A 13,741-nucleotide genomic window follows, 5' to 3' on the forward strand; every position below is an offset into this window, starting at 1 on the left:
TTGATAGTCCCTGGAGATATGGTGATAAACAGGAATTCTACCTGTCCTCCAGGCCCTTACAGTGTAGTTGGAGCACAGGTATGTAAGAAGCAATTACAATACGATAAAGAGTGCCAGGTGCTCCCACAGTTACTCTGCCTAGCAGCCATCAGAGTCAGCGTTGAAGAGAGCTGACATTGCCAGAGAAATTACAGAACCTTCTGTGCTAAAAAGGAAATGAATGATTAGGGAGATGGGGGTTACAGACTTTTAAAGCTTGAGACAAATAATAATCTCTCATGTGACAGAAGAAATAATAATTACTTGTTTGATGGAAGAAAGCTTTTTTTGTTTTGTTTTTTGTTCTGGGGTTTTTGGCTTGATTTTACTAGATTAATTTTCCTTGTTTTTTATGAGTCCGTAAATAAGGAAGAGCAGCTTATTTTAGCACACCACGCATCCTTAGCAGCGTAAAGAATTGAATGTCAGTGGTGAAACAATCCAGTCTGTTCTCAGCTCATGTAAATATAATAGCCTTTCTCAATATTCTCTGTTTTCCCATAGAAGGAATATTATATTTGTATAAAATTTTTCTGCTATATTAAAATAAAAATTTCTTGTAATGTTTAATAATATTTCACCCCTAAAAGAAAAGACTTACTAGATGTAATGCTTACTAAGAGACCTTGAAGAGTGTAAGAACTGAAGAATTAATAAATCGTCTGTGTATGTCATAGGCTGCAAAACGGGAGCTTGAAAGGCAACGACAGCTTGAATGGGAACGGAATCGAAGACAAGAACTATTAAATCAAAGAAACAAAGAACAAGAGGACATAGTTGTGCTGAAAGCAAAGAAAAAGACTTTGGAATTTGAATTAGAAGCTCTAGTGAGTAGTTTGATTATGCTTTGGGAATCTACTTACATTGAACCATTAAAATGCTAATAATTCTTATTATTTTTCATTTGTTAAAGAATGATAAGAAGCATCAACTGGAAGGAAAACTTCAAGATATCAGATGTCGATTGACAACCCAAAGGCAAGAAATTGAGAGCACAAACAAATCTAGAGAGTTGAGAATTGCTGAAATCACCCACCTACAGCAACAATTACAGGTGAGAAAATATGTCCCTTAAAAGCTTTTTGGCTTACATGCCTTTCTCTGATTCATCTCATTCATTTATTCACTCAACAAACATCAAGCATCTAATAGGCACTGGGAAGCCAAAATGAAGTAGATAAGGTCGTTGCCTGAAAATAGGTTGTCTAGTAACTCAGCACACTTGCCGAGACTGCTACATGCCAGCTCAATGCAAGCTCTGGTAAGCACTGAGGATCCAGCAGTGGACAGCAGAGACAGGAACCCCGCCCTCACAGAGCTTACCTTCTGTTTGCAGGGGAGACAAGCACTAATAAAATAACAAGTATGTACTCTATTAGAAGATGAAAAGTTGCTCTGGAGAGCAAGTAGGGAAGAGAGTCCCCAGTAGTAAGGAGAGCTGTGATTTTGAGTAATGTGGTCAGGACAGGCCTCTCTCTGAACATGCTTTTTGAGCAAAGACTTGAAAGAGATGAGTGGCTGAGCCATGTGAATATCTGGCAGAGCAAGTTATAGGTAGGGAAACAATAGTGCAGAAGACCTGAGGCTGTAGCTGGTCTCTGGGATGCCAGTTACAGCAAGGAGACCACTATGGTTGGAGCAAGTGGGGGCTGGATCACACAGGGCCTATAGTCCATTCATGGGACTTTGGCTTTACCGTGATGAGCACAATAAAGAAGTGCAGTTAAGTATATTAGGGGGAGTTCCAGAAATGTATGTATACACAACAGTTGGAGACAGTGGAGTACTCTAAGCAGTTCTGCTTTCATTTTATTACCTATACAACCTTGACCACCAAGTTGTTACAGTATCACCTGGTTTGGTTTCAAGTGTTGAGCTAGGGGGCATCAAATTCATGTAGATATTGTTCTGCATATCATCATGAAATATGATCAGTTTTGAGCATTGTGACTTTTTTTTGTAAGTCGTTTTAAAACCTCTGTGTTCTCAGAGACGTTTTCTTTCTTTCTTTTTATTTATTTATTTAGGCTGCGTTGGGTCTTTGTTGCTGCACGCGGGCTTGCTCTAGTTACGGCGAGCGGGAGCTACTCTTCATTGCGGTGCTCAGGCTTCTCATTGGGTGGCTTCTCTTGTTGCGGAGCACAGGCTTTAGGCATGCGGTCTCAGTAGCTGTGGCTCATGGGCTGTAGAGCGCAGGCTCAGTAGTTGTGGCGCACGGGCTTAGTTGCTCCACAGCATGTGGGATCATCCCGGACCAGGGCTCGAACCTGTGTCCCCTGCATTGGCAGGTGGATTCTTAACCACTGCCCCACCGGGGAAGTCCCTTGAACATTGTGACTTTTATTTCAGCTTCTTCCTCTCTGCATGCTTTTTTTGAGATTTATCCATATTGTTGACTGAATCAGTTGTTTGTTCCTTTTCATCACTGAGTAGTATTTCCTTATTTATCCCCTCACCTGTTGAGGGACATGTAGGTTTTTTTCCAGCTTGGGACTGTTTTTTTTTTTAATTTATTTTTGGCTGCGTTGGGTCTTCATCGCTGTGCGCAGGCCTTCTCTAGCTGCAGCGAGCAGGGGCTACTCTTTGTTGCAGTGTGCGGGCTTCTCATTGCAGTGGCTTCTCGTTGCGGAGCACGGGCTCTAGGCGCGCGGGCTCAGTAGTTGTGGCTCGCGGGCTCTAGAGCGCAGGCTCAGTAGTTGTGGTGCAAGGGCTCAGTTGCTCTGCGGCATGTGGGATCTTCCCAGACCAGGGATCAAACCCGTGTCCCCTGCACCAGCAGGCAGATTCCTAACCACTGTGCCACCAGGGAGGTCCCTGGTTTGGGACTTTTATGAATAAAGCTGCAATGAGTATTTACTTATACACCTTTATGTGGAAATGTGTTTTATTTCTCTTGGTTAAATTTTAGGAGTGGAATTACTATGTCATGTAAGTATGTGCTTAACCCTATCAGGAACTATCAAATTGTTTGCAAAGTGGTTGTACCATTTTACATTCTCACCAGGAGTGTATGAGTCCTTCAGTTGTTCCTCATTCTTGTCAACACTTGGTATTGCCATTATTTTTAATTTTAACATCTCTGGTGGGTGTGTAACAATATCTCATTTGGCTTTAATTTGCATTTTCCTGAAGGCTAATGATGTTGGTCATTGTTTCATATGTGTATTAGTGTGCATCTTCTTCTGTGTGTCTTTTGTGAAAAAATCTTTAGCTCATTTTTTAGTAGGTTGTTTAGCATATTATCAAAGTTCTTTATATATTCTCGTAAGAAATCCTTTTTTAAAAAAATATTTATTTATTTGGTTGTGCCGGGTCTTAGTTGTGTCAGGCAGGCTCCTTAGTTGCAGCTCACAGTCTCCTTAATTGTGGCTCGCTGGCTCCTTAGTTGCGGCACGTGTGCTCCTTAGTTGTGGCAGGAGGGCTCCTCAGTTGCAGCTTGCCGGCTTCTTAGTTGTGGCATGCAAACTCTTAGTTGCGGCATGCATGTGGGATCTAGTTCCCTGACCAGGGATTGAACCTGGGCCCTCTGCATTAGGGACGTGGAATCTTAACCACTGTGCCACCAGGGAAGTCCCAGAAGTCCTTTGTCAGATAGATGTTTTGCAAACATTTTCGCCCAGTCTGTGGCTTACCTTTTCATTTTTGTAATGGTGTTCTTTAAAGGGCAGACGTGTTTAATTTTGGGAAAGTTCAATTTATTCATTTTTTTCTTTTATGGTTTATACTTTCCGTGTTCGATGCAAGAAATCTTTGACTATCCCAAGATTGCAGATATTTTCTCTTATCTTTTCTTCCAGAAGTTTTACCCTTTTATATTACATGTTTAGGTCTGTGATCCATTTCCGGTTGGTTTTTACTTAAGTGTAAGGTAAGGGGTGAGGTTCGTTTTTTTCCATACCAACACCCAGTTGTTCTACCAACATTTATTAAAAACACTGTCCTTTTCCCCCATTGAATTGCCTTGGTAGCTTGTTGATAATCAATTAACCACATTTGTAAAAAATCTTTTCTAGATTCTCTTCTGTTCCTTTGATCTATGTCTATCCTTTCACCAGTATTTCACTCTGTTGATAATTTTAGTTTTATAATAATTTTTGAAATCAGGTAGTGTGAGTTCTTCAATATTTTTCTTTTTCAAATTATTTTGGCTATTTTAGGTCCTTTACATTTCCACAGAAGCTTTTAAAATCATCATGTCAGTTTTTACAAAAGTTCTTAGAGTTTTTATTGGGATTCCATTGAATTTATAGATCAGTATGGGAAGAATTGACATCTTAACAATACTGAGTCTTAATAGTATATCTCTTAATTTTATTTGGGTTGTTACAAGTTTCTTACTGCAGTGTTTTGTAGTTTTCAGTGTACAAGTCTTGTACATATTTTGTAAAGTTTAGCCCTAATTTCAAGGTTTTTGATGCTATTGTGTATTACATATTTTAATTTCAATTTACAGTTGTTTGATGCCAGTATATAGAACCAGAATTCATTTTCATATATTGACATTATATGTGTGATATTGCCTAACTCATTTATTAGTTCTAATAGCTTTATTGTAGCTTCCTTAGAATTTCTACATGCATAAACATTGTGAATAAGGATAACTTTATTTCTTCTTTTTCTTTTTTTTTTTAATATTTATTTATTCATTTGGTTGCGCCAGGTCTTAGTTGTGGCAAGGTCTTAGTTGTGGCAGGCGGGCTTCTCAATTGTGGCATGCGAACTCTTAGTTGTGGCATGCATGTGGGTTCTAGTTCCCTGACTAGGGGTTGAACCCGGGCCCCCTGCATTGGGAGCATGGAGTCTTCACCACTGTGCCACCATAACTTTTTTTTTTCCAATCTATACACCTTTTATTTCTTTTTTTGTCTTAACTGCGTTGATTACAACCTCTAGTACTATGTTGAATAGAAGTGGTGAGAGTCTTGTTCTTGATCTTAGGAGCAAAGCATTGCTCTCACCATGAAGTATGATGTTAACTGTAGGGTTTTTTTTGATTGATGCCCTTTTTTTTTTGCGGTACACGGGCCTCTCATTGTTGTGGCCTCTCCCATTGTGGAGCACAGGCTCTGAAAGCGCAGGCTCAGCGGCCATGGCTCACGGGCCCAGCCGCTCCGCGGCATGTGGGATCTTCCCGGACCGGGGCACGAACCCGTGTCCCCTGCATCAGCAGGCAGACTCTCAACCACTGCGCCACCAGGGAAGCCCTGATTGATGCCCTTTTTAGGGTGAGGGACTTGCCTTTTTTTCCTTGTTTGCTGACAGTTTTTATCATGAATGGGTGTTGAATTGGGTCATATTCTTTTTTCCTGCATTTACTGAGATGTTTATGTGGTTTTTTTCTCCTTTATTTTGTTAATATGGTGATATTTGAATGTTAAACCAACCTTCCATTCTTGGGGTAAACTGCACTTGGTCATGGTGTATTATTGTTTAACAAACATTTTGCTGGATTCAACTTGCTGTTATTAGGGGTCTCTATTGAAATTCTTGAAGGATATTAGTTTATCGATTTCTCATAATGTCCTTGTCTAGCTTTGGTATCAGGGTAATAAATAAGAAACTAAGCTGTAGGGTATTCTTTTCTCTTTTAGTTTCTAAAAATATATGATGGTAGTCTTTCCTTGATATCTGTGGGGGCACTGGTTCCAAGTTGCCTGGGGATACCAAAATCTGTGGGTGCTCCAAGTCCTTTATGTAAAACCGATAGTACAGTAGTTCTTCCATATTGGCATATTTGAATTGAAATTTGATCCTAGGCTGGTTGAATCCAGATATGGTGGACTGACTGTAGTGGTAGCTACCATTTATCCAAAGCCTGGCATGTGCCAGTGTGCTCAGTGCTAAGACCTTAATGTGGATATTTAATAGAGTCCCACAGTAATCTGGTAAGGGCACTATCATTACTCTCATGTTATACGTGAGAAAGTGAAGATTCGAGAAGGGAACATTCTAGAATCAGTTTCTGGCATTCAGTTTCTAGCTGGGAAACAGGAATCCAAATTCGAATCCAGATCTATGTGACTTCAAGACTTTACATCCAACCTCAACCTTGACACTACACTGCCTTCCTAGCTAACCCCATCAGCTTGTCTCTTAAAATCCTGTATATTTCTATAAAACTTTCTCTCACCCCCTGGAATAGCTGTCTGGTTCCAGTATCAGATCAGTTGGTCCAAATGTGCAGATTAAAGGATTCGGGAGGCTGATTGCACTATGCCATTTTAATATAAGGGACAGGAGCAATCTCAGATTTTGCTCTTGAGAGGATCCTGGAACCAATCCCCCATGGATACTGAGGGTTAACTGTGTTTCTTCCTTAAATTTTTGGTGGCATTCACTAGTGAAGCCTTCTGGGTCTGGAGTCTCGTTTGTGGTAGAACTTCTAATTGCAAAATTTATTCAATAGATATTGACACAAGGCTATTCCAGTTTTCTATTTGTTCTCTGGTCTGTTTTGATAATTCTGTATCTTGCAATGAATTTGAACATTTCATCTAAGTTAACAAATTTATTTGTATAAAATTGTTTATAATATTATCTTATTATTCTTTGCAAGTCTGTAGTATCTGTAGTGATTTTACTTCTTTCATTCCTGATATTGGGAATTTGTATCTTTTCTCTCCCACTCCAATTCCTCCTCTCCTTCTTCCTTCTCTCCCTCCCCTTTCTCCTTCTCTTCCTCCTCTCCCTTCCCCTCTTCCTCCTTTACTCCATCAATCTAGCTAGGAGCATATTGGGTTTATTGATTGGTTTTTTTAAAAAAGGTTTTGATTTTATAGATTTTTTTTTTTCTCTGTGGTGTGTCTGTTTTCTATTTCATTGACTTAGGCTTCTTATTATTTCCTTCCATCTCTTTATTTTGGGTTTGATTTGCTTTTTTCTAGCCTCGTAAAGAGGAAGCTTAAATTATTGAGTTTGGATCTTTCTTCATTTCTGATAATGTATAACATTTTAAGCTATATAATTCCTTCAAAGCATTGTCATAGCCATATGAATATGTTGTATTTTTAAATCCACTCAATTCAAAACCTTTTTTAAAATTTCCTTTGTCATTTCTTTGATGAATTATTTAGAATTATGCTGTTTAGTTTCCAAATGCTCGGATTTTTTTTCCATTTGTCTTATTGATTTCTGATTTATTTATGATATGATCTGTGAACATACTCTGTATGATTTTAACCCTTTTAAGTTTATTGAGACTTATGTTATGGCCCAGCATTTGATCTGTCTTGGTGAATATTCCATGTGCACTTGTAAAGAATGTGTACTCTGTTGAAGTTGGGTAGGGTGTCCTGTAAATGTCAGTCGATCAAGTTGTTTCATGATGTCGTTCATGTCTTCTGTGTCCTTACTGATTATCACTGAAGTCCTAATCAATTTGAGATATTAAGATATGACGTATAATGTAAACAGTATCAGAAGTTCACTGCTAGAAATTGTTTGAAAATACTTTAAAATGCATGCACCTTTTAGAAGTGTATTCTTTTCTGTGGTAACTGTTTTTCTGTGTCTTTCATTAACTATTTATGAGAAGTTTCATAAAATATTCCGTTGAAAATTTAGGAGTGAAGGCCATGTGTTTATTATCTCACTGAATGCTCTGTGTCCAAACATATTTTTATTATTTAAGATTGATGCTTAGTATATTGTTATTGATAATAAAATACCAATCAAGTTTCCTGAAAAAGTAGTGAAGTTAAAAATAATACATGGTTTGAAGAAAGGCAGGTACATAGTAGGCCGTGAGAAATCTGTTTCCTTTCTTTACAGTAATTAGCAAATTCTTGCTCTGCAAATGAGTCAGGTAGCCCTTCATATTGGTTTGACCTATTTTTGAAACTCAGGTAGTCCATTTAAAAGTAACGTTTAAATAAATGAAACAATCTGAGTGATCTGAGCCAGGCTTCATCTTGATCCTTCATTGTTTGTCCTGGTTCAGGAAAGAATCTTTGGGATTGGGTAAGAGGCCTTGCCTTAATTTAGCAAGGAGAACAAGAGGAGAAGCTTAGTTGGCTATGCTTTTTTGGGGAAATGATCGACTTTTGTATTGTTTTGTTCAAATTTTGGGGGATGGGGGGTATATGTGTTTGTGTGGATTATTCATATGAGAAGATGCTACCAAATCCTCTCCATTGAACTGTATCTACTGTTCAGACATATAGTACACAAAGATTTATTACACACAAGCCAGTCTATATCTAAAGGTGGTTGTTCCAGAAAGGGACTGGTTCTTAGCCTCTAGTGAAAATTTTTAATTGACATTTTAATTTTTTCAAACCAAAAGTTAATATACAGAGATTTTTTTCTCAAATCAGAGTAAAAATAAAAGTCAAATATTCCTTAATAAAGCCTGGAAAATCTGTCCTTTTTCTAAAATGTGTAGAAACTATATTGAATAATTTCAGCTGAACTTAGGCAAATACAATTGCTTGTCAAGTCACCCATGAAAACTCCAAATAGCCTTGTACAATGTGGTTTAGCTTTTATCTATGTCAGTTAAAAAATAGTTGGTTCAAGATTTTGGTGTAGCTGTTTAAAATTGTGCCTCTATCCTGAGTGTTGGACAAACATATGGCAGCTAAGATTCTAATTGTTAAAAGTCCTTTTTTGATTTCTGTTTCCAACTTCAGGTGTATGGTAATCCAGTTCAACCCTATTAAGGCTCAAAGTTCAGGACAGAACAGTTCCTGTTTAAACTACTGAGTCAGTTTGCAAACAGCAGGGTCACTGCATTTGCATTTGATCCCAGTGCAATTGAGAGATCATTGCTTTCCATTTTCTCTGCTGAGTTGTGAAACCACCCTGACAGTTTCACTGTAGAGGATTCAGGTTGAGATTAGGAGAGTCTTTGAGGGATGAGGAAACATGGTGGTTTTCTCCATCATTCATTGCTGTGTTCTCTTTCTCTCCTAGGAGTCTCAGCAAATGCTTGGAAGACTTATTCCAGAAAAACAGATACTCAATGACCAATTAAAACAAGTTCAGCAGAACAGTTTGCACAGTAGGTGTTTTATAAAAGTTGACTTTTTCCCTTTTTACTGGCAATAATTTTCTTAATTGAAATGAGAACGTTAAAAACCATTTTTCCTCACTGCCAGTTTGTTTTTCTTATCTTGCGATGTTTTTCTAAAACAGGAGATTCACTTCTTACACTCAAAAGAGCCTTAGAAGCAAAAGAACTAGCTCGGCAGCAGCTACGAGACCAACTGGATGAAGTGGAGAAAGAAACTAGATCAAAACTACAGGAGATTGATATTTTCAATAATCAGCTGAAGGTAACTATTCTGTGTGTGCCTACATGTATGTCTTACTTTTTAATTTCTCTAACTGGCCAGATGATTAGCTGATATTTGATCCCAGGCAGAAAAATTTATTAGGCTGGTTTGTCAGCCTTCATGAAAGCCTTCACATTTATGGATAAACATTAAACAATCTAAGTTGAATTATTCTCCTTTAAAATATAAAAATGAATTTGGCATCTCTAAATTAGGGCTGAGTGAATGGCCCCAACATGACATCTGTCTTTTACCTGAATTACATTTTTACACATCTTCATCCTTTTGTATGTAGAGAACTACATCAAGTTGAATTTCCAAAAGCTAGGCTCCAAAAGCTTCATCTTCCTTATGTTCTTTGAAGACTACTGAAAAGGAACTGTTGTCTCTTTTAAAACTAAGAATTTTTCTTCCACTTCTTACCTTCAAGATTGTACTTGAATATAAGTCTTTATTTTGTCACCTCACATTTTAAAATATTATTGTTTAATGGAGTAATTGCTTTTGTCTTTGTGGCAGAAGTGGTGTATGGTTTTGTCATATTTACACAGTAAAACTCAGGAAAATGCCAAAGCTCTTAGGGAATGTAAAAGTAGTTAGATCACAGCCTTTTTCTGATTTGGTGCTTTTGATTTAACTTTAGAACTTTATCATCTTAAGAATGATTATTATCTTGTAATAAAATATCTTGGAGTGCAAACAGCTCATTTCCTATCAATAACAATCATATACTGTAGATTTAAGTAGCTATTGGCATTTTTAATCAGTTATGTTCTTATAAAAAGTTGGATTTTACACTTGTTTTTCTCAAATATTTTCTTTTTCCAACCTAAAATCCTTTATACTTGATTCTGACCAATTTAGCTTTTGACACTAGGAAAAAGTTAAAATCCTATTCTTCATTAGTAGAAATAGAAAAACAAATTAGAAAGCATATTTGAGATTTTTAGTTGACTTTTGAATTGTGATTCTAGGCCAAATTGTCTAGACATTTGAGTTTGAAGTATTTGTACTGTTTTTTCAGAGTAATAAGTAATAAGCTTTTCTCAATTATACAATTCCAGGAAAGTGATCTTAGGGGAAATATTATTTGAGTAAACTTAGTGTTTGGGGGTTTTTTTTGCTTTCATGCTTACACAGAATATGTATTTGTGTACATGTGTGTATGTACTATATATTTTTTTTCTATATTCGTACACATATGATTGTGTCACATGTAAGTATTGGAAGTACAGCTATCAGTTCTCCTTCTCTAGAATAAGTACAGTAGAAACATGTTAACTCTCTTATGACTTGTCACTATTTCAAGCAAAAGGAATATGGCACTAGTGCAAGCTTGTAGTCCTTTTTATTTTTTATTTTTATTTTTTGTGATACGCGGGCCTCTCACTGTTGTGGCCTCTCCCGTTGTGGAGCACAGGCTCTGGACGCGCAGGCTCAGCGGCCGTGGCTTATGGGCCCAGCCGCTTCACGGCATGTGGGATCTTCCCGGCCCAGGGCACGAACCCGTGTCCCCTGCATTGGCAGGCAGACTCTCAACCACTGCGCCACCAGGGAAGCCCTTGTAGTCCTTTTTAATAGTCTCTTGGATTATAAACTGTTAAGTATTCAGGTATCTTCTGAACCCAGGCAGTACTCTAGATTTCTGCCTTAATCTTAAGATTCCTTCCTATAGAAGTTCGACCCAAAACAAGGTTCACACATTTTAGAAAATAATACTCTGATGAATTCCCTGGCGGTCCAGTGCTTAAGACTCGGCGCTCTCACTGCCAGGGGCCCAGGTTCGATCCCTGGTTGGGAAACTAAGATCCCACAAGCTGCAGTGTGGCAAGAAAGAAAGAAAGAGAGAGAGAGAGAGAGAGAGAGAGAGAGGGAAAGAGAGAGAGAGAAAGGGAGGGAGGAAGGAAGGAAGGGGGAAGGGGTATTCTGGTGGATTATTTTTTTCTTTTTTTGGTTGCACTGGGTCTTAGTTCTGGCAGGTGGACTCCTTAGTTGTGGCTCCAGGGCTCCTTAGTTGCAACATGCAAACTCTTAGTTGTGGCATGCATGTAGGATCTTGTTCCCTGACCAGGGATCGAACCCAGGTCCCCTGCATTGGGAAGCACAGAGTCTTATCCACTGCACCACCCGGGAAGTGTCCCTGGTGGGTGATTTTTGATAACGCCTCGATGACTTACACATTATTTTGGCTGTATTTCGGCTATTGGATTACTGTTGTCATTGCTATAGAGAACACCCTTAAAATGTGGTGTTTGTCACTGTTACTGTGTTTAGTTGACTAATGCTGCCTTCAGTATCAGAGAGTTGCTTATACAAAGGCTAATTTTTTAGCCCTTTATTCCACTAGCCCCTTTTCCAAATATACTTATTTTTAAAATAAGAACATTCCTTTCCGTTGCAATTTTTATTTTAGTTTTCTATTATTACTTTAAATTTAAGTCAATGTGGAGAGTAAAAAACAAAATCACAAGCCAGTATGTAGCTATATTGTTTTGTTATTTAAAACTCGTTTGGAGGATTTAGTGACTATATTATGTTACCTGACGGTTATTATTTCTATTATTCCTCTCAAACCTGGTGAGACCAAAGCAGAAACAGTTACATTGAAGAATCAAAAGATTTATAATTTGATTGAGACAACTCAGAGGCAGATTTAAGTATCCATTGAGTATCTCCTGCCAATTTTTCTTTGTTGTAGTCACCTTGGAGAATATGAAGCTTTTTTTTTTCTGACTTTAGAGCATATATTCACTAGCAGCTGTAGTTTCTTGTGATGGACCAAGAGAGCCACGTTCTGACCCGTTGGGATTTCTTCCATGTCTCCCTTGATACGGCAGTGCCTTTACAGCATCTTCACTAATGATGCAAAAATTACTTCTACCTTGCTGACAGTGAAACAGTTCAACTGCCCAGTCATTCCACACATCGAATTGGATGGTGTGAATTTGCTCCATCCTAAACCTTCCTCTCCTAAAAGGAAACCAGCCTGGAGAGTAGAAAAAAGAAATTCGGACTTAGTATTGTTTTATATTCGTATAGAGTGTTCATCTAGAGAAAGAAAGTTTAATTCACTCATTATCAACTAATATGGTGACACTGGAGAAATACCTTATGGAGTGCAAAGATTTAAAATTAGTTGATTGGAACATTAAACCTATATTCAATGGCTGGCTCCGTAAATGAGGGTTCCGTTTAGCAAAATCCAACTCTCATAGTTCCTTTGATACAAAACCGCTTACAATAAGCCATTCACTTCTTTTGATGCACACTCAAGGTCATGTCCAGTTCCTTAGGGATAAGGTCATGGGAACAATAGCACCCTGCTTTAGCCCAGATTCTTAAGCATAAGACTGGGATTGGGAAGTATAATTATATTTAGTTTCTTGAATGAGAAAGAGTTTAGGTATGCTTTTTCCTTTTTTTTTTTTTTTTTTTTTTTTGCGGTACGCGGACCTCTCACTGTTGTGGCTTCTCCGGACGCGCAGGCTCAATGGCCACAGGCTCCGGACGTGCAGGCTCAGCGGCCGTGGCTCACGGGCCCAGCCGCTCCGTGGCATGTGGGATCTTCCCGGACCAGGGCACGAACCTGTGTCCCCTGCATCGGCAGGCGGACTCTCAACCACTGCGCCACCAGGGAAGCCCTTATTCTTTTTTAATATGCAGTCTGGATTAGTTCTGTCTACCAGGTGTCTAGTTGAGATTCATTCTTTTGAGAATCTCTCCTTTTTTCTTCAAACAAGAACTGCACTTACGCCTCCTAATTCAATATCTGATAACCAATGATGGAAATAACTCAAGGCATTAATTAAAGAGGAAAACAATTACTTTTGCAGTTAGATTAACAGGTATTTGTTTCATATTGGTAGCAACCCACTGAAAATATAAAGCATACTTCAGTTCTGGGGACGTGTTATTCAGGGCTGTGGAACATAAGGTCTCTAGAATCTTGGACCTTTACATTTCTATCTGATATCATGGAAATTGAGGACTCTTTTTCTCCTTTTAGAAAAGGCTATTTTTCCATGCATTTTGGTAGATATCTTCCTTATAGATACAATATTTATGTTTTCCAAAATTGATCCCAAGACATAAGTGTCTTTCTAATTTATCACCCAAAGCGAAGAATTACTTAAAAAAGGAAACAGAGGGAATAAACTTGGCTTTTGTAGATCTAGCAAAAAGGGGGGAAATGATAGCACTCTGATATTGAAGCTTTTGTGCTCAAATTCCCAATTGATAGATTTTGTATTTTTACTGCCTTTTGTGTGAACAGTAAATTTTTGATGATCTAATGAAAAATTTAACCAATGATTTAACCAGGAATAGTTGATTTTGTTAGTAATTATTGCCAGGATGAATTAACCCTTCTTGAAGTAGCTTTAATTCAGTGGACCAAATTTGTTTATCAAATTTTCTGCTTTTAAAAT

At 38.1% G+C, this 13,741-nt stretch overlaps 1 protein-coding gene across 5 annotated transcripts in view; it reads left to right on the forward strand.

The window, feature by feature from the left end:
- ITSN1 (intersectin 1) overlaps positions 1-13,741 on the forward strand; it is a 231,899-nt gene that overhangs the window by 105,728 nt on the left and 112,430 nt on the right. For all 5 annotated transcript variants that reach the window (XR_013828579.1, XR_013828580.1, XM_079923189.1 and 2 more), the window contains exons 13-16: positions 717-866; positions 953-1,093; positions 8,953-9,040; positions 9,175-9,314. Coding sequence is in view for 3 of the 5 variants with exons in the window: in XM_079923189.1 (XP_079779315.1) it covers positions 717-866; positions 953-1,093; positions 8,953-9,040; positions 9,175-9,314 (519 nt within the window). In the remaining 2 variants the exon portion in view is untranslated. The remainder of the gene's footprint in view (positions 1-716; positions 867-952; positions 1,094-8,952; positions 9,041-9,174; positions 9,315-13,741) is intronic.

Source organism: Stenella coeruleoalba (genome assembly GCF_951394435.1).
Source record: "Stenella coeruleoalba genome assembly, chromosome: 5".
NCBI lineage: Eukaryota > Metazoa > Chordata > Mammalia > Artiodactyla > Delphinidae > Stenella > Stenella coeruleoalba.